The 25,187-nt window shown below is 38.8% G+C and overlaps 1 protein-coding gene across 2 annotated transcripts; it reads right to left on the bottom strand.

The window, feature by feature from the left end:
- Nucleotides 1-25,185, bottom strand: SGTB (small glutamine rich tetratricopeptide repeat co-chaperone beta). Of its 2 annotated transcripts, none has more exons than XM_080372857.1 (11): nt 25,064-25,185; nt 23,704-23,830; nt 18,589-18,692; nt 17,740-17,809; nt 12,911-13,010; nt 10,557-10,661; nt 7,568-7,706; nt 7,419-7,481; nt 5,245-5,282; nt 4,914-4,997; nt 1-3,475 (listed from the first exon to the last, which is right to left on the bottom strand). In XM_080372857.1, exons 2-11 carry the CDS (start codon nt 23,801-23,803, stop codon nt 3,364-3,366), a joined length of 915 nt encoding a protein of 304 aa, XP_080228983.1. In that variant the 5' UTR covers nt 23,804-23,830; nt 25,064-25,185; the 3' UTR covers nt 1-3,363. The 2 variants fall into 2 exon arrangements, with proteins under 2 accessions (XP_080228983.1, XP_080228984.1); XM_080372858.1 differs by lacking the exon at nt 25,064-25,185 and adding an exon at nt 24,417-24,660.
- Nucleotides 25,186-25,187: the final 2 nt, after the last annotated feature.

Below are 25,187 nucleotides of genomic sequence, written 5' to 3' on the forward strand. Positions count from 1 at the left end.
TCCAGACAAAAAAAGTAAATAACTTTATTTATAATCTGTTTTCAAGTTAAACTTACACAAGTTGAAGGAGATGTAACCATATGGTAATAAGAGGTAGGAGAGATACAGAAATGGTAGACAAGTTCCATTTTACTAGTACGACATTCTGTAGCCCTAAACAGCGTTATGAATCCCAAGGTGCAGACTTTAGTTCTTTCTCAGTATGCATGAGTGATTTTACTTTGTACTTGTTACAAAACTGAAAGTGCAGCTGCAACAATTTCTAAGCTGAATATTTCATTAGGTCTGTTGTATAATTAGGCATAGTTAGAAGAATATACTTCCATGCAAGCAGGTTACAGGAGTTTACAATTAGAGTGCAAAACATTTTCTTCTCTAACAATTATCACACTTATGCTGATAGAACAGTAATGACACAAAACCTATTAGGTATTAAATGCATATTTGCTCAGTTAAATAATTAGCTGCAATTGACCTTAAATTAAAGCAGTATTTATGGGCATAGTGGCTTACTACTTGATCTAGGAGGATGAAAAATTTTAGTGCAAAATAAAGTGCAGTTTTTGCACAGGAAGAGATCCCATCCTCACCCTGTGACTAAGATATAGTATGACTGTGAAACAATCTAGCCTATTCAAGGCAAAATACTTTAGCATAAATGATCCCTCTGTTCCTGGTTTCAATGGAAAAGCATGTAATGACAATTCCTGTTATTGGTTTCACTGTTTTTTATTTAGGCTATAAAGCCTTTTCTGTTAATATACAAGCAGCAAAGAACATTTGCAAGTTAAGTATTGTGCCATTTGTAGCACATTCCTTAAGGGTTAGCTTATGCCATCAATATTTTTAATAAATACTCTGGTTACATATCTGTCCTGGAACAAAACCTAGACATGACAATATTGTGGTATGTGAAATGAAAGTTACCACTCAATAAAGATTATTTCAAGAGTAGTTTTCAGATAACTCACCAATGCTTCATCCCATTTAATCTTGGGGATAGTTCTCCCATAAATCCAGTAATCTATAGGGCTTGTACTTGACAGTACAACTTCTACAGCCAGTCTTTGAATATTATCATATTTTTGTAGTTTGTAAGGAAATCTTGAGAGGCTCTTGACACTTTGTCTTAAAAGTAGAAAAAAAAAGTAGAAGAAAGGTACCGACCACATGAAGACTGCCATCATACAGTAAGGATAAATTGAGTGAGAGAGATACTGCAGTGCTTTGCACTCCACTCTGGATTTTGGAGTTCTCCTTACTGAAGACAGTAAAACTTGCTTTGAACAGTTGAAAATATGGAAGAGAATTAAGGGGAATGGGGAAGTTTTAACAAGAGAAATACCAGGAGCAATATTTCTCTGCTGACACAACACACTACTGCAAGCAGTGTTTGTACAGTAGTTGTAGCCCCTCTACAGCCTGCATTGATCTTTCTTTTAAGTTGTATCCAGTACCGTTATATGTAACTCAACTTAAGTAGCAGTTTTCTTGAACGGATTAGATTCAGGATCTGAGGTACCTCTGAAAAAAAGGTCCTGTTAAGTATTTTCTTTGTCACGAGGTGCTATATCAGAAGGTGTTACTTGGAAATCTATTTAATGTAAAGCTTAAGTATCTCTACAGCCTCAAAAAGGCAGCTACAGCAGCCATATAGAGAAACTAAAAAAGCATTTTAATGCTGTGTATGGGCAAGCTCTATTGAATAAAGTATGAAATGTCTTCAAAGTTGTTTAAGTTGCTCTGTTAAGCTTTACCTCTTTATTCAACAGGTGGTAATACGTATTTCCTATTTTTTTGTTTTCTCCGAGTCTTTTCTTCTTGGATCAGCTGCATTTCTCCCCCATTTTAATAAGGGAAGAATCATACAATAGATGTGCAACTAGCATATGTTAGTCAAGTATGTGACTTAACACAAAATTTGTGTTTGCTTCTATCAGAAGTGCTCTTTTTTGACCACAAGGTAAATCAGATATAAAGCCTGAAGTCTAGGAGTTCCTCTGTATTTCTCCATTTTGGAGTCTGTTACTACTCTACCACATGCCTTCTCCAGTCTTACTGGCCAGCAGAGATCACATTGTCCTAGGAATCAAAGCAGGCTCCTCAAATTAGTTTGGATATACAAAGAACTGTGAGCGCTGAGAACCTCCCTGGAGTAAAAACAAGTGTGCCTTGTACCAGAAAGCAGTGTGAACAGTAAGCAGAATAAAAAAACCACAACATAATAAAAATACAGAAGAGTAGTGGTCCCTGAAAGAGTAAGATTAACTGAGCAAGAAAAGGTGGGGTTAAGAACAGAAATACCATAGAGTGAAAAAAAAATATTAACTTGGCCATATATAACCATCACTTAATATAGACATGTGTGATGAAAATTAAAAAAATCATAATTGTTTAAATCATTGATTTATCACACAGGAATAGAAAAAGAATCCTTTCTGAGGCAGTTATTTTTTGATCAATTTTCAGTACTAGTTATCTGTACAGTCACAGGATCAGTTTTAGCTTATTACAGTTAAGAATTTTAAGCTTATATTAAATACTGCATACATATGGAATGTAATACAGTTTGCCATGCCTAGGAAAATAGTGCCATAATGCTGACCTCCAGGGCTACCGTCACGGTTTGAGGGTATACATGGCAGTAGAAAAGCCTAAAACTTCTTAATGCTTTTTCCTATCCCAAGCTGAGTCACACTTTGATTTATGTGTATTATTCTGCTCAGGATTAGTGTCTTCTCTTTTCCTACAGTTTGTGATACTCCTTCACATGCACTCATCTCCCTTCTTCCTGCCCAATGAAGTTGAAAAATATTTCAAAGTTACCCATGACATCCCCTCCACAGACTTAAAGAAACAGACTTTTCAAGCAGTAGGTTTAAGTCACACTCTATACTCCAACACCAATTTATGGGCATTATAAAGGGGGCATATCAGATGGGCCTGTTGCTTCAGTATTTGACAGGGAGTCAGCCATAACGATTTTCTCCATAACAATAAATGCCTTTTGCACTGGGGTTTTAGAATTAAACTGTTAGGCATGATCAGCCCACTACAAAACTCCTCCCTACTCAGTAGCCCTGGAGATCAATCTAATGCACATACTGAAAATTACTTGTACTTAGGGATTTTAATAGAACACCTATTTAGTGTATTAATTTTCAGAGGAGTAACTATACATAAACGATATGTTCCAAGTTATGTGCAATAGATCTGTTTAACAGATTAATTCTTGTTTTCAAACACGCACAAAGAGTTTTCTGTCTTCTATTCAAGCAGAAGAGTTACAACGGTGCTTTTGCTACTAACTATGGTATGCATTTTAGGGTTATATACCATTCCAATTCACATGCTTCCTTTAAGTCAGGAATGCTCTTCAGTGCTGCCACTGAAAGATCTGCTCCGGACATGATTTCTCAGTTGCTCTATGAGCTCTGGATTCTGCTGCTGTATCTGTTGTGCAAACTGCTGCCCCCTGTGTTGAACAGTTTTAAGATCAACATGTGAAAAAAACCTGACAAGCAGCATTTGTAAGAAAACAGGATATCCCAATACAACTGAAAGGTGCATTATATGCAAGTTAAGATTAAAGATAACATTGTAAGACTATGCAGGAAAGCTGTAGCATTATGACTTTATCTAGGTAAAGTCTCCCCAGACAGGATTATCAGCTTTTCATTTTCACTCTTTAGGACTATTACTTCTACTTAGTAACACTAAGGCAAAAGCATTACTATACTCAGTAAACTAAAATTTAGCAACAAATCTGCTGCAGTGATTTGCTCCCTTTTTTTGGAGAGGATCTATTGTAGTTGTTTAAGATTACCACTCTTGTAGCTGGAGTGCAGCCTTATATTAGTTTCTCCAGAAACACACTGTGCTGCTGCTGACTTGTACTTATGAGCAAGACATCATTAGTAGAAAGTAGGCATACAATTATGTCTTGTATGACTGAAATAATGACAGATCCATCTCCGTAAGAACTGTAGCTTAAAGAGTTAAATCAATAGGTAAGATTAATTCCATGTAAAAGATGAGCATAACACTGGTTTACTAGAAAAAGCAAGTAAATCATACTGCTTTGTGAACAGCCTGGCAAGGCTTCTCTGTAACTTCTGCATTTTGCCCAAGTAGCAGATTATCAAGACTCCTTTAAACCACAGTGCAGGCTGAAGGAGAGCCACCATTTTCACAGATCTAGGTGTAGCACATGGTTTTTGTGAAAACAGCCCTTGATTTTGTGAGGTCCCATTCCTGTCTGTGTATATATGTATATACACATACAGTTTTTGCCCTAAAGGCGCAAAACTTAAAAATAGGTTGAAACTGGCTAGAATGCTGAAATAAAGTAAAATTGTATGCCCTTCAAGAGGTCTTGTCATATAAGGAAATAGTATGTTTTTGTGCAGACTTTTCCCAGATGCATTACTGTTGCACTATAAAAGCTTTGGATCCTGTTTTCCTGAGCCGCTCCTCATGATACTGAGTTCCTTGAAGCCTTCCTCAGCTAAATGGAGGGATGCCAGAGCAGAATTTTTTGCAACCTGTGCTAAGTAAATCTGTAGCTTTTCTAACTAGTGTCTGGGATGTCAGGTAGTAAATATCAACACAATTTGAAAGCACCTGTACTTAAGATTTAGAGAGGCATTTTCATTCACTAAGTGGCATTTAGAAGGTAAACGGTCAATGAGAACCAGAAAGTGAAACTGAGCACGAAGTTCAGTCATTCCAATTGATGGAAATGTACAAAGCAAACAAACAAGATAGTGGAAAGTAAGTTCTCAGTTTTAATAATAATCAGGCATACAATGAGGATAGGCCACAGTATAACTGGCTTGACACTATCCCTTTTAAACAGATGTTGCACAATGATGCTTCTACAAATGTAACAGAACTATACGATTCTTACTTACGCATGGATCAGGCTGGACAAATCTGACAGGCCACCAACACCTGCAGCAGGGCCACCAATGGCGTTTGACATCATCCCCGACATCCTGGAACAGTTAGCACAGTGTTGGCATTAGGGTATGCAGGAACCTTTACAGTAAGCAATAAACAAAAGTTCCTTCTTTGAATTGCTGGGAGGAAATAAACTGCAAGAGGAAAAATCTGCAGTAGTTTTACATACAGTAAGCAAAAATAAAATTACATTTTCAGGAATACAGCGCTATCCACCTTTTCTCTTATTAATTCAAACCCCTAAAGAGACTTGTTGTAACGATGCTCCATTTTAATACTTACAATTGTTGAACTTGAGGATTCTGCATTAAGCTTGCTGCCTAGAATAGACAATATATAGGTGAAATTATAACACATTTACTACTTAGGTATCACTGTGGAAACTCTTGAGAAAAAAAACCACCCAAACCCACATGCTGTATTCTTTGTTTTATCTAAGACTTCACCTAGGTTTATGTGCACAGAGGTGCATGGTCCCCAGCAAGACCAGTTATTAGACCAACACTGCTTCAAGGATATGAAGCTGAGATGATTTGTTACATGTTAGATAAAAAACAGTGGTTGCCGAGTCAGACATGAAAAACAAGACTACAATAAACATGAAAACCCAGTACCAGAAAACTAAAAAAAAACCTAAAAAAACCAAACCCCAAAACCAAACCCCTAAAAAACCCAACACACACTAGAAGAAAAAAACCCACAACTTCCAAAGACAAAGGTTTTCTGTTGGCCTTTTTGGAAAAAGGTCTGTATTTTGTTGATTCCTGGCTTGGATAAATCAGTTTTGCAGCTGCTGTTACTACTAGGTATAAACTGTTAAGATTAAAGCCACAAAATATTGCAGAGTAAACCCGTGTGTGAACTTGCTTTGTGGCATGCTTTTGTGGTAACATGTACGTTCTGTGGTAATTGCCTATCTTCTTACTTTGTAGTAACTGTAAGTTCATTTAAATTTCTCATTCATAATAGACCTCAAAAATTATATTGTGTTTACCACAGTGTAAGCCTGTATACAGACAGATACTATAGAATAAACCAGGGGATGTTTAAAGTTAGTAACATAATTCCTACAGACATCAGTGTCTGTACGAACACAAGATCAACAGACACAATGCAGTATCTGCTTATTCACTTTCTTATTAAATGTACTACAAAAATCAAATAGGTACAATATTCATTTTATGATCAATATATGTCTACATAGATATATCAAAAATAAACCAACTCTTTTCTTGAGTCTACAGTTGGCTATAAAATGCCACATTCAGGTCAGTTCTATGGGTAATACAGGATTTTTTGTCTTTCTTCCATCGGTAACAAGTCTGATCTAGGTTAGGGGCCCAAAATGGAGAGTAGAAGTAACCATCTTGAGGTCAGACAGTGAGTCAGGTTTTTTTCTTAAAGACAAAAACTACGCCACAGGAAAATAATTATTTTGTTCCTGGCTGAATGCCCTGTGTTCTATCCACTTGACCAGGCATCTTCTGGAAATAAAGGAAAAAATCCTTTCCCCATAGTTACCTCCATATTCAAGAGTACATCTTTTGTCTCTGAACAGATGCAGACTGAGTCATGTGGCCAATGCAGTGGTACACAGAGTTCCAGTGCCATTTAATTACTAAAGCCATCAGAGAACGCACTCGGTTCTTCCTTGCCTACCATCTCTGTTATTGTGACCATAGTATCAGACCAGATGTATTGATCTCTCTTGCATACAGTGCACTTTTACACAGAAGCACCGATTGAAACATCCTGTCTTAATGAAGCTACCAGAGGGGCAGTAAACTTTTAACTGAATTGTCAAAGGAAATAAGTATTTTTTGCATTTTTTCTCTAAATTCCATTCTTCAAAGTTAATGAATACCATTTAGCTAAGAAAGCGGTGCCTGGAGAAAAACTACAGAGGGACAAAACCACCATTTGCCATTGTACTGGAAGTAAAGGAATGCACTATATGTTATTTATATTCATTGTCTGCACATGGCATGAAGTTTTGTGCACTTAAGGATGTCAGTGATAATTTGACAGAGTAAGAACAGAAGGGTCTCTTAGGTGGTTCTCGCCAAGCAGAGTTACTTTAGTCTTGGGAAGACCGCATCTGAATCAACTGCTATTCACTTCAGAGGTGATTTCTTCATGTTTGTTAACTGCTATATGTAGAACAGAAATTTTCACCGTGCTGTTGACAAGTGCCATCTACAAAACCAGCGTAGCTAATCTATGCATGTTGTTGTTCATAAGTAAGATAGAATCAATTGGAAATAAAGACAGGCATTATAGGAGATTTCTGCTTTGCTTCTTGTTTTCAGTGCAAAATGACTTAGAAAATTTAAATTCAGTATAATGAAATCATTGTAGTCATAAAAAGCATTAAAATTACTTTAATTATTAAACAAGAGTTGTTCTTAGAACTTCAGTTTTAAAACAGTATAATGTAAAGCTTGAAATACACTCACCATGCTAATGAAGGCAGGATTGTTTATCAAGCTTGCCATGTCAAAACTCAGTCCAGTTCCAGTCTACAAACAAATTGCAATTGAAGATAAGCTTACCTACAAAATCCCAGTTAAAACTATTGTAAATAATAGATACGGAGCTAACTTACAGGACTGGACATGTCTCTTAGTTTCTGTTCTGCTATTTTCAAATTTGATTTATAAGAATCATTCTCTGGATCAAGATCCAGTGCTTTTTGGTAACTGGTAACTGCTTCTTCATATTTATTCACTGAGGTCAGAGCCAACCTAATGTGAAATAAAGAAATCCTGGGTAGAACATAAATTACCATCAAAAGATAATGATACCTTCTGTTCTATGTAAAACAGCATCTCACAACTAATTTTTAGCTTGAACACCAAGTTGAAGCTTCTACTGGTTAGTGTAAGCACTTGTTTTTGCAGAAGAGATGATCCCTCAAGAACTGATCTTGCATTGTCTGTTCCATATATATAAAAGTTTCATTAAAAACTCCTTGGTATCATCAAGTGATTTAGTCTGTATTTGAAAGCACAACTGGATCCAACATCTGTGACTTTTTGCATAAGCTTAGGAATTCCTCTTAAGTATTTCCTCCAGTCCTTCCAAAAGATTATTCAGATGGATAGCATGGGTAAGTAGGGCAAAGATACCCTTAATGTGAGTTCTGCAGCTTCAAGAAACCAAATACTGGAACCACAAATTTCAGCATAATAGATTTTTGTCTTAGGATCAGCACAAGGTTCTCCTTACAGATCTTTTACTTCAACAGCTTGACAATGGATTCTACAGGATAGCAGCAACATTCCTAAGGTACTGTAAAAAACCCTTGATTCAGGGAAATCTGCTTAATGTTTTGAAAAAGATTCTTCTCCAGCAGCTCAGGACAGCACAGGACAAATCTACCACTTTTGAAACATTATTTGCTTTCAAATTTAAAACATCATCTTTCTTCAAGCTATTCCAGAAGTCCACCTGGTTGCAGTTTCAGGTCTGTCTGCTTCTACTGTATTTTCAATTTATGCCAGCCACAAAACTAAACTGACTTTCTCTACATTTTGTGAAAGATCTGTGTAACTCACATTCACTACTTAGTACTCCAGGCTCTCTTTGGTATATCCTACACAGGCCATTGCTACACAGACTGGGTTGATAAGCCTGTGCTAATGCCCACTAACAGACCTTAGTCTTTTAACTCAGGCAAGAGAGCTGAGTGCATTAGATACATCAGTCACAGTCATCACTCTCGGTGATGATGAGCTCAGTAACAGTATGAAACTCCAGGAGCTTCCAGCAGTGCTCCTTGAGGAATCCATGTAGTATCGATGCTTTCTCTCTTAACACCGTTACTCCCGTAAAAAAACCCACCAACATTCCCCTTTTGGCCTATTGACTTGACAGAATAGTTTCTGACCAGACAAGAAATGCAATTTGGCATTGCTGTGTCGCAGTTGCATTTTTTTACAAGGAAAGTATAAAATTCTGTTTCTTGGAACACAGCACAAGTCAGAAGAGCAGGCAGCAGTTTGCTTGCTCACAATTCCTACCCAGACAAGTGCCCTCTCAGGGTCATGCTGGAAGTATTACTTTAACTATCTACCTGGCTCCCATCTGTGCATATTTCTGTGGCACTTCTGTATCTTTCTGTGACATGTAAAGAGTTTCTGTCAAATCTTGAGAAAAACTGATATGCCAGCATAATGCAATCAGAAAACACAGCTTTGTCATGTAGACTTTTTTCTGCACTTGTTTTATTCAGTTATTACTAAGCAAGCACTGTTTCCTCATTCAGCCTATGCCAAAAATATTACCATATCCATCTGCTGAGTTAACAATGGCTTGTAGCTCAAAATATATCCTCTATGAAAACAACCGGACAATCAAAAAGAGAAGCTTTATTGCCTGAGAATGATCCCGCTTACATTGTGTATCAAAAGGCACACTGGTTTTACACCCAGAACTCTAAAATAACCTCCAATTTCCAGTTAAATCAGCCTGTAGCTTCCCTCCATTTCACTGAAATCAGGCAATCTTGGATTGTGCTATATGAAGAAACAATCTAAAGAGAGTCAAATAGGACAAAACCAATTCAATATTCCCTAAAGTTTCAAAGTGAGTGAATTATCTTAAAAGCCAGTCAGGCTACATTTGTATTAGTAAAACTGTACCACTGAAAGTTTTCAAGTGATAGAATTCCATCATATTTGGTCTTAAATAAATGCCCCTTGCCATGGTTTTGTCCCAGGCCAACAAGCATTATCCCAGACAATTTTGGGGCATGGTTCAGAATTTAATACCAGCCAACATAATTTAGCAATAGGCAGTTTGGATGTGGCCGCTCCACACTACAAACTATAGATTTTAATACCATGGACACGGGCCATTTTGTGCCAGCTGACCCAACGAACAATCACAAGCATTTTTTAATTTACTAGTGTAGATATAACCTCAGAAGCCTTATGCAGCATTCAGCCCACACCCACAATATGTTTGATTATTGCAAATGCAAAGCTACACATCCTGGAAGAATGGCTCTTCACTCAAGTAGGTATCTCATTCAGAGCATTCCTGACACCTTTTTCAGATAGCACTTAATCAGACCCATTGCCAAAAGAGGCTATACAGTTAATCTCTCAGACATGACTGAGAAAAACTGCCAAAGGTACATGGATTAGGCTTGCTAAAACATCTATTTCCAAAGACCTATTGAACAGAAAAGTTAAGCCTCTGTTCCTGCTAGAGTGAAGCCCCGATACTTTTTTATAATTCTCTCTAACAGCATCATTAACAGAGTCACTGTTCCATCTGCAGAATTTTGGTTATTCATAACTAGGTAGGAGGTAGAAAAAATACATCGTAACTTTCTAAACTAAATCTGCAAAGTTGATAATCTGAAAGAAAAAAAGTGCAAAATGATGAAATCTGATATGAAAATGCTGAGATCAACCACATACAAAAACTTGAAGCTGACAGCCTCATAGGGTCCTCTCCAAAGAATTGCTACATTTTCAGAATAAGAATGTCAGCTAAATAAAACAACCTAGCTCCACTTATTTCAGAAAATCTACGGTGATTTACACTTGGGTCTTCAGTGTTTACTCAGATTTGTATTAGCTTACCCCATTCTCCCATACGCTTTGCTGTACTTTGGGTCTATTGCTATGGCACTCTCACAATCCTTTATTGCTTCGCTGTAGTTGTTGAGCTTACTTTGAGCAGCAGCCCTAAGAGGAAGATGGGAGGGAAGTGAGAGACCTTTGTCAGAAAAACAATAAAAGGAAAAAAACCCCAAGCTTAGATATTTACATGTCCATGACTAACTTCAGACATGTTTAATGTTACTGACTAAAGTCACTATTTAGGTAATGCCTCAGCTTTCCTCAAATCAAGTAGGACAAGCATATGTTCTGAATTAAGTATGTGCTTCAGTCCATTGCTAGACTAGGGCTTTTGAGAACATGCACTCCCCTTTGAGGACACAAAAGATAAATAGTTCTAATGTTTTAGAACCAGCATATGACTATACATAAAATACATCATAAACCCTATTACAAGTAACACTCTGAAGTAATAACTTACATAAAATCATTGTTTAAGCAGAATTTTTTTATACAGTTGGCATTTTCTAGCAAAAAGTACTGTTTTATTGCCATTCAGAGGAATGCTGTGATTTTTCGCTGCTCAGTTTTTCATCCAGCAGCTCATGCTTGCAACATAAATCAGGGTAACATTTCTCAATAATCTCGGAATTACTACACTACAATTGCATCTCTATACAAGACAAATACTAAGGGCTGAAGACCTTTATACAATAATATTAAAAACTTGCCCAAATTAAAAAGGACATTGGAACAGGTTAATAATCGAAATTTCCCATGCTTAATCTCCATGTGTTTGAACAAAAAAATGTTTTCTCCATATTTACAAAAAATTTATATGGGCAGTTAAAACTTCTAGGGCACCTCAGGTCTCTCTTTTTCTCGCTGGTGTGAGTAAAAAGCAATACTGTTGAAGGCAATACATCTCCACTGCTCCCAAACTAGCTTAAGAAAGATAAGAATAAGGCCTATATTTATTCAAATACTGCATTACTCCAGGCAACTGCCTGTCTTTTTAAATAACTTCATACAATACTGCGGTTACTGACATCAAGATTAATTTTGGTCCTCAGAAATGTGGTGATGACAGAGCACACAGAGTGAAGTATTTCTGCTTTTGCTGATTACAGACTTGGTGCTTAAGCCCGTGCTACTAAGGAAACTTTCAGTGATTTTGGAAGCTTTTGAATCTGGTCTTATATTTCCATTTTATACCTAAAATCACTTATGTGATAACTTTTCTCAAGGAAAATAAATGATTCACACTTTGAACTGCCATCTGAGAGATGTAAAATAAGTAAACTGCATTTTCTTTCTCTTTATGCTTGCCATGAAACACTGAATCTTTCACTTGTATTTATCACAAACTAAATTCTGCAGTAATGGAAGCACAGCTCAAAAATAGAAAAATCCACTGGGTATAGTGCCACAGGGCCAGAATGACAACAAGTCAAGATATCCTTCTGGTAACAGGGGCACTGACGAGTGTAGAGCAGAGTGGCTCTAGAGCAGGGATCCTCAAACTGTTTAACCAGGGGGCCGCACGTGGATGCAGTGGCAGGCAGTCATCTGCGGCTGCTTGGTTTCCCATCCCCCAACTCCCAGTGGGGGGAGGGGGGGGCGGGGGGGGGGCGGGCAGGGGGGTCTGTAAATACCGGGGGCCGGACTGGGGGCCCTGGGGGTCATATCCGGCCCGTGGGCCGTAGTTTGAGGACCCCTGCTCTAAAGGCAGGCTGCTTCCAGCAGGCTCACAGACTATACTGCCTTTGCTCTTATGCTGGTCTTCTGGGTAGTATACTGAAAGAGCATACTTCTGCTGCTGGGTTAACATCCACTTCCAGACTTCACGTGCTCCCATGTCACTATGTCTTCACTATGGTGAAGAATAGATTATACAATGAAACTAACAAAAGCAGCCTTGTTATTTTTCAAGAGGTCATGCATAAAATGCTGTGTATTTATACAACGCTTAAAATCTCCAAAGTGGTATTCTACAATGATATTTTTTCCAGGGAAATTCCGTATTAGGGGAGATAGAGATGGCAGCTGAGTCACTAGAACATCAGAAAAAAAGGCTCTTACTACTCTCAACTGGGAAGCACAGCCTATGTTATGATTTAATATAGACAATTTAACTCAAAAAAATCTGATCTTAAGTGTTACAAGTAATTTTAAAGCCCGTATCACACCTTTCACTGATAGAGATACACTGAATGAGCTCACTTCCGCTTTGGATCTTTTGTAAATTTAACATGATATATTTTTAAATAGTGGGGGTTTCATATTGTCATGCTGTTTTGATCTACTTCACAATTTATCTTTGAATAACGTTAATGAAGTTTGGGAATGAAGACTGTGTATTGTTTTTATTTTACCTGTTGCAGTAATAGACTGCATTGTTTGGGTCCAGTTCTATAGCTCTAGTATAACAATCCACTGCAGCACCATAATTTTCTTCTTTCATATGATTATTACCTGAAATACATTATAAAAAGCTCTTTAGTGGTTAAAAGAAACAGTGCTGTGTATGAAAGATACAGAGCAGCCATGTTACAGCATCTATATATGGTAGTTACGATTGCATTTTAATAATTTGAATAAAATTGCCATGGAATAGTGCACATAAAAATATCTACTATGTCCATAAAGTTTATTATGTACGTTGTAGTCCACCACATAAACTTTCCCCTTCTTATTTTGCTATTTTAAACTTTCCAGGTAGTTTCTGCTGTTAAGCAAAGATCACTTTATTGAGAAGTGTAATTGTAATTGCAGTTCCACTCTAATATAGATTCATCAGTCTTAACTGTCTTTACAAGCCTTGTAATCCAAAAGGCTGTATGTTGATTCCTTTTTAATCTCACTTTCTCACATATCCCAACAACTTGCTTTTAACTGTTCATATAACATGGAAAATCAAAAGCAAAACTAAGCACATAAACCCCACTTTTCTGAAGCTACAGAACTCAATCGTTAAGATAATGAGAAGTATGTATAGCACAGGCAATCTAAAATGATTCAGAAGAAATATTTCTCACCAACAAACCTCAGAACTTCTACTCTATAATGAAGTTTCATATTTCATATTTTTAATGTCCAGTGAAAAAATAGAAAAATACAATTTTCTATGGAAAGAAAATTCTAAAGTAAGGTCTTTCAAAACAAATGGTATCTTATTCATTCTTTCTTCACCAACACAGAGCAGTCCCAGTACTTTCTTTCCTTCCCAGTCACAAAGTAGTAGATAAAAAGTCCTAGTACAGAGTGCCCAAGCCTAAGATTGTCCCTGGTTCTGCAGCTGCAGATCTTTGGACTGCTAGATCACACAGAAGCACTGCTTTCCCAGAAATGTCAAGAAATTACCAGGAAAGTTATAGACTTTCACCGACTTCCTTGTATTTTGGCAAAATATTTCAACTCTCTCCCAAAATAAGCAAGAGAAGGGATAAGTCAACAGGTTTCTATAGACCACAGACTGGCTGGGGTTGGAAGGGACCCCTGGAGATCATCTAGTGCAACCCCCCGCTAAAGCAGGCTCACCTACAGCAGGTTATACAGTCGCATCCAGGCAGGTTTTGAATCTCCAGAGAAGGAGACTCCACAGCCTCTCCGGGCAGCCTGTTCCAGGGCATGGTCACCCTCAAGGTGAGGACGTTCTGCCTCATATTCAGGTGGAACTTCCTCTGTTGCAGTTTGTGCCCGTTGCCCATTGTCCTGTCACTGGGCACCACTGAAAAAAGCCTGGCCCCAGCCTCTTCACACTCACCCTTAAGGTATTTGTAGACATTGATAAGATCCCCTCCCAGTCTTCTCTTCTCCAGGCTAAGCAGGCCCAGCTCCCTCAGCCTTTCCTCAGAAGGGAGATGGCTCCAGCCACCTCACCATCTCTGTAGCCCTCCCTGGACCCTCTCCAGTAGTTCCCTGTCTCTCTTGAACTGGGGAGCCCAGAACTGGACACAGCACTCCAGGTGCTGCCTCACCAGGGCAGAGCAGAGGGGAGGATCACCTCCCTCGACCTGCTGGCCATGCTCCTCCTGATCCCCCCAGGATCCCACTGGCCGCCTTGGCCACCAGGGCACACTGCTGGCTCATGGGCACCTTGCTGTGCTCCAGCACTCCCAGGCCCTTCTCCGCAGAGCTGCCTTCCAGCAGGTCAGCCCCAGCCTGTGCTGGTGCGTGGGGTTGTCCCTCCCCAGGGGCAGGACCCTACACTTGCCTCTGCTGAACTTCATCAGGTTCCTCCTCACCCAACTCTCCAGCCTGTCCAGGTCTCGCTGAATGGCAGCGCAGCCTGCTGGGGTATCAGCCCCTGCTCCCAGCTCTGTATCATCAGCAAACCCGCCGAGGGGACACTCGGTCCCTTCATCCAGGTCACTGATGAATAAGCTGACCAGGACTGGACCCAGTACTGACCCCTGGGGAACACCGTGAGCTACAGGCCTCCAGCCAGAGTCTGCGCCGCTGATTACAACCCTCTGAGCTCTGCCGTTCGGCCAGTTCTCCATCCACCTCACAGGAAAAGCTCAGTGCAACATTTTGTCTCCGACAGAAAGCAAACCACTGTGAAGCAAGCAGTCCTAGGTGCCTGTACTAACTGAAAACAACTATACTTGTTGTGAACATGGAGAGCTTAATAAACAAAACTGGATTTAAGTAACTAAGTATCATCAAAGTAATACAAAATCACCTCTTCCAAATAGTGATATACTAGACTTATGGTCAGCAATCCTTGTCAGTGGGAAAGCAAACTGAAACTGTAATTGCATGTCTACCTTCAACATATACACACAATGTAACCGTATCTGTCTCACTTCAACAGGCCCACTATCTACACATCTTTCCTTTGATCTAAAGCAAAGGTCTGTACACTAAATACTGTTACCAGATGAAAGACTTGCAAGTTATCTGCGCTCAACAAGACTGCAGCAGTTAACCTTTCTCTAAAACAAAACTGCCATCGACTATCAAAGTTAGAATTTTCCATACTGCTCTGACCTAAGGATGACTTGGGGTACAGGGCTAAACTGGAGTTAGTATCAGTGGGCACCTTTTTTGCACTCTCTCTCCAGATCTAAACTGGCTAAAGGAAAACAGAAGAATAGCCAGACCCACAATTTCTGCTGAGATTAAGCAATTCAGGACAAAAGGAAAAGCAACAGTAATATTTTATTTTAATGCCAGACAAAAGTTCTTAAAAAAACAAACCACAAATGGTTATACTTTTGAATGTGTGCCCTCTATAATGAAAATACTACCTATTGTTACAGTTTATACTGTGGTAACACACAGATCTTTTCCGGCCAAGCCACTGTTATACTATACAAACCTGAACATAATCTGTGCTCTTACATAGCTTACATTAAGCCAAAGTGTCAAGTGATACGCAAGGGTAGGCAAGTAAATTCAAGTATTTACAAGTCTGGAGGGTACATTAACTTCCTGGTTTTATAGCAACCAATAAAGAAAACTCAGCAATCTGATTTTATTTTGCCATTCATTGCCCAATTTCTACAAATCCTAGGGCTGATTTAAGAGCTGAAGTGGAGCAGGCTGGTGGCTACAGAGGTAAGGGAAGTTATGTTGGTAAGGTACGATAGAAATGAGGAAATGGCATAGTTACAGAATCACAGTATTACAGAAGATACAGGTCAAATGGACTTCCCCAAGTTATTGAATTTATCTCCCTAACTCAAGGCAGAAGATACTCATAACTGAAAAGAATGACAGTCGTGATAGATATTACATGTGTGAAAATGAGGAGGATTAATGACATATCAGCATTAGAAAACAAGACAGGCAGTTTTGATTTTATTATGGGAAATTAACGAGAGGTATTTCAAGCAGTTCCAAACTACTTACTAATGCCCTGATAGCTGACACTTTAAATGGCCCTTTGTCTAAGTTTAGACCCTTCCAGTTTTTTCAGACATGGAATTGCTTTAGTAATGCCACACACAAACTAACACATAGCACACTTTAATTTCATTTCCTCAGTCCTGTGGACTGCCAGATGAAAAGGCAGTCACAGATTTAAAACAGGCATTGCTATAACACCTACACCTGGGAAGCGCTGAATATCTCTACAGTCCAATAACTATAGTGAGTGCTACAGGTACTCTTCACTTCCCATGAGCTGACAGTTAAGTGACAGCAAAATGAAAAGCCAGCATGTACTGCATGGTACATTACAACCTACAAACTAATTTTCACTTGGGACCTAACTTTGTTTGAACTCTTATCCTTAGAACTGAAGAGCTAATGAGAAACTTCAACAATTAGGAAAACTTACTTTCAGAGGTGGTAACAGACTGCATTCATGACTACAGATGACCAGCTTTAAGATAACAGACATGGAACTCATTCTCAAAAACCCTAGAAATTTTTCCACATCATTATCCTGAAATTTTTGAGAGGATTACATCTGCCTTGCAATTAGAAACTTAATTTTTTCTATAAAACTCAAATATCTTAAAATCTAACGGGTCATAAAAAATATGATCTATAAAGCATCAATCCACCTGATAACATTTCATATCAGTTATCAGTGCTACACGCCTTTATTTTCTTCCCTTTCTTTATAATAAATGGATTATAAACAAAATGGATTCCTTCTTGAGTAGCATTAGTGAAGACTTCTACAGTACAGCTGCTTTTCCTCACATAACAGCAGTAACACCTATCAAAGGGAAAATATACAACTGGCTTTTCTGCAGTTTTTATAGAGTACACAAAATATTTCCCATATGTGAAATAACCCTAGTAATTTCACAAGAATTTTTCTACTGGCTTCAGCTGGGTCAGCTTTTAACCAATGTTTTAATATTCAGCTAGTACATAATCTGACAACAAACAGCCTTTTCAATATAAAGTAGAAACCTGTATACCAATTCCATGGACAAACAGAAATCTACAGTATACTGAACAGTAACTGTTCATTCCTTAAAGCTTCTACTACTCAGGAACATTGCCCTGGACTTCACATGTTACCCCTTAGTTCTTAAGCAACCTCCTGAGCAAGGGAGAGAATAGACTATTTTCTTAAACCCCAGATGGAGCAAATCACTTAGCCCTCTTACAACACAACAATCACCAGAGAATACAAGCTGAAGTTTTTGTGCAGTATACTGCTATACTATCACTACCCATGCTAACTCAAAAATCTTACTAAAAGCATAAGATGTTTATTCCTATGTTTATTACAAACCTTCATCCTTCAGTTGGTCAGCCTTTTCAACATCCTCTGGTAAAGAATCTGAGAGAGGCAGCATGTCATTCTGTATGTAAATAAATCCAAGATTTTTTTCATTAAAATTTAAGCCCTGATTTTATTAAAAACTTCTTTCATTCTGGGCAGCATTGTATCAACAAGCAATCAGATTTTCTGTAGTGCACAGGGAGTATGAAAGAACTAAACATCATTAAATACCCTTAGAAGAGAAAGATAGCTTGCCTTCTACTACTAAAAAAACCTTACGGCTCACCACACATTTTAAGGAAGTCAAGGGGAAGAGAGCTGATACATTTCTACAGTCTTGATTTTCTTAGTTCTGACTTTCCTATTTGCCACCCTGGTGGTTCCTGTGCCTCCTGTACTGGGGATTCCAAATAACACGTATTATTAGCACACATTTTTTAAGTTCCCATTTTAAGGTTGGTGTTCATGGACATATTTTTAAAACTGAACAACTAAGTTATTTCCAGAAGGGAATGAGAAGCATCAACAAACTACGAATGAACTCAAGCACTTCGCAGATATTTATCCCTAGGAACTGCAAAATGCTTACCTGAAGGATAAATTTTTTCAAGTGAGAATGAGACATCCAGTGCATAGTAATTTTCTGTATGGAATTATCCTTGTCTAGCTGAAGTCAGTTCTTCCCACTGCCCCAAAAGATTCTTATTCTGAAAGCTTCTATGGAAATGTCATTTTTTTCATGTTTTCCTTAAGTTTCCATGATGTCTTGACCTATACAGCACTTTAGGGTTGTGTATACAATATAAAATCTTAGCACATATTCACAGAGTAACTCTAGAATCTAAATTAAATTCTTACCTTGTGAAAAGAATTTGTGAACATTTCTATCAAATGCTGTGGAGGTGCAAGATGAGTATCTTCCAGGTTAATCTTAAAGACAGTCTCCAAACACTGAATTGCAACTTACAAGGAAGAAGAAAACAACAAAAAACTCACTAGTTTCTCAACAGAAGTGTAATTTCACTAATTCATTTATAAAGCTGTGATTCACATCCTTATTCAGCTAGTAAAAGCAGGTCTTTGGAACATAAAGAGAGATGACTTTATCCCCACAGAACTGACTTGCTGAAAAATAGCATAAGCTACACAGAATCCATACATATTTCAGCCATTATTCTTAAACCAATTTAAAACTTTTATTTCAATCATTTAGTATCTTTTTTCAAAACATAAAAATATTAGTATTTAACAAAAGCACCACAATTTGTAATACAACTATGCATGTGTCACATGCCCCACCGCAAAACACCACAACTGCCACATATTTGTGTGCCATAATAGTTGGAAGAATATGGCTCACCCTTTACGGTAAAGAATAAATGCAAGATACTTATCACTCCTTACCTTTTTCTAGAACAGGATATATTAATGTGAAGACACTGTTTATTAGTAAAATGCTTCATTAATCACAAGCCTTTATCCTATTTTTAAAAAAAAAATATCTGCACTATCCTTTCACATGTTCTGTTGTGTAAGGAATAAACAACCCTCCCAAACCTCCAATAATGCAAATACACTCACAATAAGTAATTCTAAAAAAAAAGTAGATCCAAATACCTAACTTAAGTTTTCAATGTGCTCACATGTTTTTAGACAAAAGAAGATAAATGACAATTATTATATACAATTCATATAGATATATGTATTCTGTTATAGTATCTCGAATTCTATCATTTTCCCTATCATCTTGAGAATCTAGTTTTTTATTAAAGTATATCATCTAAATGTTTTAGACTGAAAACTGAGGAGGAACAAAGAAGAGTCTTTGCAAAGCCTAGTTTGAAGAGAAAAACGACTTTTTTAACTCGAACTATAGATAACCAAGAGTAGCTGAATTCACATTAAGGATCACTAAAACCTGAATCTTAGAATTTAAATTTAATTTCAGTCCAATATCAATAAAATAAATATAATTTGAATTCTTATTTACATTATAATGAACCTGAACCCTGACACAAAATTAAAGAAGTAAAATTACTGAAAGTTAATGACAGTACCACCAACATGAGGACCCTGTTTTCTACATCACAACTGGGAGAAAAGCAGAAGTAGGCTTGTAAACTGAATAGTAAAACCTGGAAGACGTCATTTCTCAGAAAACTCTGATAACATAGAATAGACATTACTCAGAAGGAGTCAAGTGTGATACAAAATTAATGTTAATAACATGCAACAATTTAATACTTTGCTAAATATGCATTCAACTTGTGCCTATAACCTATAAATGCTAAAAATGTATCAATTTGCCAGGTTCTAAATTACCCAATAAGAGTGCTGAAACATTTGGGTTAAAGTATTTTGTCTACCGATATGTAGAAAAACTTAATTCTTGTAAAGCAAGCACTCATGCTGAATTCTGAATTATATATTAATAATACTTATTACCAAGCCTATCATAAAATCAATGGAACTGCATATCTTGTTTTTCCTTATATGAGTTCATAGGAAGCCACTTGCCATAGTATACTTACCAATTTTCCCCTCAAACTTACTTTGACCTAAAGGCGTTCCCTTTCCTGAATGCCTCACCTCATTTGTAGTTTTGTATAAATTTAAAATACAAATCCTTCCTTTATCCTTCTCAAGGCATTAAAACTGCGAGAACAAACTCTCTCATACAGGAGATTCCTGCAAAGTGCAGCAGTGCAAATTATGCTTAAACAAAACAATTCTGAGTATGGTATTATTACTGGTAAGCACTTCCATGAAATAATCAGTTGTTACAGTGAACTCCCACAGTTATCCTTTAACTGAAAAATGGAGTTTATAACCCTTACAATCTTATCTATCACAGGTATAACAAAATTAGGATCTCTTATGGGATGAATCCATAGATTAGAATAATAACCACTAGTTAACATGCAAGTCAACAGTAGAAACCTGTGTGAAAATAAACATAGCCAAACCAGAAACTTTTCCAAATCAGAAGGTGTACTAAGTTGTGACAAGACCAACAAACTAACTTGTTTTAATGTGACATAAAAACCTGACCCCAGTAAAATCAAAGGACTGAAGATTTGGTTTTGTCTGAAAAGTATTTCAAGAGACTAGACTGCCAGCATCTCACTAACCCATTACCAAAGTGCAGCACTGTCAACTGCTGCAAGCTCAATATCATCAGTAACTTGGGAAAGACTTGCGGTACCACATGAGCTATTAATCTAAGTTTTTTCCTGTGTCTGATTTCCAAATCAGGCCAAAGTTATATGTTCTCCCTATTATCTCCATCATCACACACACTTTCAGAGGCCTACACAGTTGCTGAAGCTTGTGCTGACCACCTTGCAAACCAGTACAGATACCTCCCTCCCTGCTGAACAGCTGGGACTCACACAAACACCTACTACCTGACAAGAGCACTTGGGCTATGCTGGAGCCCAGCTCAGCATCCCCAGTGTCACATAGCTCCAGATTTTTTTTGCTGTCCAAGCACAAGTTGCAAGCAACATCAAGGCATCATAGCAGATATGCGGGATATTGATCACTGAATAATCAACATTAATTGGGCTGTTAAGGTCCATTTAGTACTTGGTGTCACCTTGCTTCAGATTACACAATAAGGCTCCCCATCTCCAGCATTACATGCATCCCTTGCCTTAAGGGATGCATTCCACTGTTTTGAAAACACTGACTTAGAGAAATTCATAGCAGTACATTGATCTTAGAAGTAAGAAAAAAAATAAAGCCTTGTGCATGTTGTAGTGAGTTTCTGCTTTAATCCCACAGAAACAGGTGCTATAGACAAGAAATAAAAAAGAAAAAGAAACTGTAAACAGGAAAGAGAAATAACTGCCATAATATACACTGTCTAAAATGTAACCTGGAAGAAGTAAAGTTTCTAGTTCACAGAACAGAGTTGAATATTTAACTACCAGAAATCTGGATCACTGCTCTAGATCCTAAGTTACAGGAGAGTACATTTCTACGGTCTACCTTCCAGTTAGTCTGCTTTCTCAAAACAAGGCATTTTTATTCATCATGCAAGTACAAAATCCCTACAGGAAATTTACACTACCATTGATATTGCTATATGATTCAAACATACAGAATGCAGGTTATCAATATAAATGGGGTTTGAATACATGCTAGACTTCTACTGATAAAGTCTCAATTTTATTTGTAATGTTCTAACTCCTTGTGTGTTTTGTGGGGCACGGGAAGTGTTTAAATCACTTCCTGGCATAGACACTTAATCATACAGTGTTTTATTTTTTCAGAGGCACCAAGTAGATACACAAGGTACCAACGAAAAACATCAGTCAAATTTTTTCATCCCTTATACCTCCATCTAACATTAAACATTTCAGTGGGTGGGATTTGGGCTACTGCTACTGCACATGCACTAAAGATTATTTTGCACAACTAAAAAAAGCCAATTATTCAGAATGCCCATCTCCCATCCTTTAACACATTACATATGGTACCATGCTTTTGGCAGGGTACAGCTTTAAAATTAGGATTCCATATCTGTATTAAAATGGTAAATTTTGTATCACCATTTAAGTGCAGCTGAGGTTTTACAATATTTTTTGTTCAGAAAACAGAATCTTAAAACTGATTCTTTTGTATTGACATTGGCTAAGGCTGGTCTAAGACAGGTTGTCAGGTAAATTTTCAGATATAACCCACTGTTTATCAGTTTTATTACAAAAGCAAAAGGAGAACTCTTCGTCTCTACGTGAGTTCAAAAAACATTACTTTCTTTCATTAGCTGAACATCATCATAACCCAATTCAGGTTAAATTCATAGATGACTACCACTTTTCAAATGTACAAAATGCTCCAGTTTCTGATGTAAAACAAAATCTTTTGGCAGTATCCTTTGAATATCACAATACAAATGTCTCTTTCTTGCTTAGTGAACAACTACACTGTAAAACCAACAGACACTGGAAGGAAGCACACCCCAGGTTTATCTTTTTAAGTTTATGCCTCTGAGAAGCAGGACTTGACTTGCACCTCAGGGAAGGCTACTCTCTACACCGCAGATTGCGGATAACTCAGTGATCAACTGCCTGGATGTTGTTTATTGCACTGCTGGTCTTAGACTTCACTCTCTTGCCTCCAAATTCCTCCTCTGGCTGAGTGTTACAACCGAAGACTTCCTGAAGCAGTGCAGAGGTCTTTTAAATAGACACCACGAAAAGTTCACTGCAGAATTAAGACTTTTTGTTCCTCTCTAGCTTAATTCTACATTGTGATACCACCTGCTATGATGTCTCCAGGAATTAGGGAAAAGGAATAAGAGCAGTATGAAGGAGAAAGACAGACACTATGAAGTTACAAAGACTTAATGAATGTGTGTCAAAAGAGGAATGAATACACACAGAAGTCGCTCTTTCTGTAGCTACGTCTACAGATAGATGCACCTGGATGTATAATAAAAACTATACCATACTGAAAATGAATTCACTACTGGGCACTGTTTGGAATCATTATTCAGGTGAAAAAGAAATGCAAAGCATTTATTTTATCATGAGTTCTTCCCATATACCAAAACCAATATATGGTAATTGTTTTACTTCCTCCATGGCCAGCACAGCTACTATCAGACACAAAATGCAGAAAGAAACTAAACATAAAAGAGAAAAGGAATCAGCAGGCAAAAATCTGTGGGACACGTACACAATCATTACCATAGTCTGCACTGTAGCAGTGCTTAACTTGTGATTCAAAATATCTGTTGCTTAAGGTAGTACACATGTTGTAACTTTAGAACATTTTAAAAATGAGAGATGTTTTAAAATTAATAATCTCAGAAACATTAAGCTCATGATCTTCTTCACAGATAATATTTGGTGGCAGTTTCAGTTAGGTCACTGCAGTTACTTTCTATGATAAAATACATCTAGCAATTTAATACATGTGTAGGTATTATACATGCATATATATATTAGCACCTTTATCACTTACCTTCCAAGCTTTCTTGCTCATCTGGAGTGAAAGTATCCATCTGACTCTGCTCTCTCAAGAAATGGATGACTGCATAAACCAAGCGTTTGACTGATGACATCTTGAAATTAGTGAGTTTCTCCTATGTCTTAAAAACAACAGGTTCTCTCACTTCAGAAAAACGAATGCCTAGAGTATTCCAACCTCCCATGACCCCAGTGAAAAGTACACACAATAGACGGAAAACTTACCCTTCACCAGAAAGCCCAATAAAGTGATTCCTTGAAACAAGTGGTTAAATTGTATGGATTAGGGAGAAGTTCTACAATCATCTCCTCTAACTATCAGTAAAAGAGCACAGATTTCCTCAAGGTTAATTCCTGTGGGAGAGTTCACTGAGTCTAAAATAATTTAGTAACTTACCATTTTAATTTTTTTCTAGTTCAAATTTTATTTCTAAGACATACGTGCTTGGAAGCTGGGGCACATGCTGAAGTCAAAATCAATTTAAAAGCCACAATAATAAACATAATAACGTAAAGAAGCACACTTCAATAAAAGGTATTCTATGACACTGTGCTGCTGAACGGTTTATATTCACTTCGGACAAAAAAACTGGAACACTGTGACCACAGTGCACACTTGTGATCAGTGACACTACCGGCTCAGTCTGATCTGCATTCAGCATCAGTTGGGAGTTACGTAACTTCAAGGAAATTTTAGTTACAACTTACCAAGTTATTTTCCCTTAAACCACCACGATTTTGAAGGGCACAACCTCGCCCAGTCGCCAGGGAAGCCGGTGGAAAGGGCGTTAAACGAACGGGAAGACCAGGGCCAGCCCTCGCTACGTTCCTTCCCCCTAGAACCCCCGAGCAAACCGACGTGCAGCCAAGCCAGGCCGAGCAGCCGCCGCCGCAGGGACGGGGCAGAGGCGGCTCCCCGCAGGACGGCTGCCGGGGACGCACAGCGGCGGCGCCCGCCGTACCCGGGCTCCCGCACGGGAGAGCCGCCGGCTCGCCCCGCCAGGCCGGCAGCGCGGGGTCCCGCCGGACGGGGCGCGCCCCCACGGGCACGGCCAGGGGCCGCGATCCCCGCCCGTGCCGTGCCCGTGGCAGGCCCGGGCCGCTCGCTCAGGCCCGAAGGACAGGGCTGCCGCTCACAAGCGGGCGCCCCGCCGCTGGCGAGCCCCCCTCGGCACCTCGGTGGACGGTGGCCGCGCCGCCCGGCCCCTCCCGCCGCCTCGGGCCCACCGAACGCGCGGACGGAGCCCGCCCCGCCACCCCCGAGCGCCGGGGACGCGGGGCTCCGGGCGGGCGGCGCGCAGCCTCCCCGCCCCCGCAGAGCTGCGCCCGCCACAGGGACAGGGCATCGCCCTTACCGTGCGAGCCGCGGCGCGCCCGGCTTCCAAGGCCGTCCCCGCCGCCGTCCGCGCCGCCGCCGGGTGGGAAGGGACGAGGGGCGTGAGGGCGGGTGCGCGCGCCGCCGCGGCGCGAGGGAGAAAG

The sequence above is a fragment of the Falco punctatus genome, assembly GCF_963210335.1.
Source record: "Falco punctatus genome assembly, chromosome: Z".
In the NCBI taxonomy this organism is placed as follows: domain Eukaryota; kingdom Metazoa; phylum Chordata; class Aves; order Falconiformes; family Falconidae; genus Falco; species Falco punctatus.

Excerpts from the sequence above, each read along its gene's own strand:
- SGTB (XM_080372857.1), bottom strand. The coding sequence starts at position 23,803 with ATGTCATCAGTCAAACGCTTGGTTTATGCAGTCATCCATTTCTTGAGA. Across the intron at positions 10,662-12,910 it reads GCAGTCTATTACTGCAACAG|GGCTGCTGCTCAAAGTAAGC; the intron begins GTAAAATAAAAA and ends TCTTCCTCTTAG. Across the intron at positions 7,707-10,556 it reads AAAGCGTATGGGAGAATGGG|GTTGGCTCTGACCTCAGTGA; the intron begins GTAAGCTAATAC and ends ATTTCACATTAG.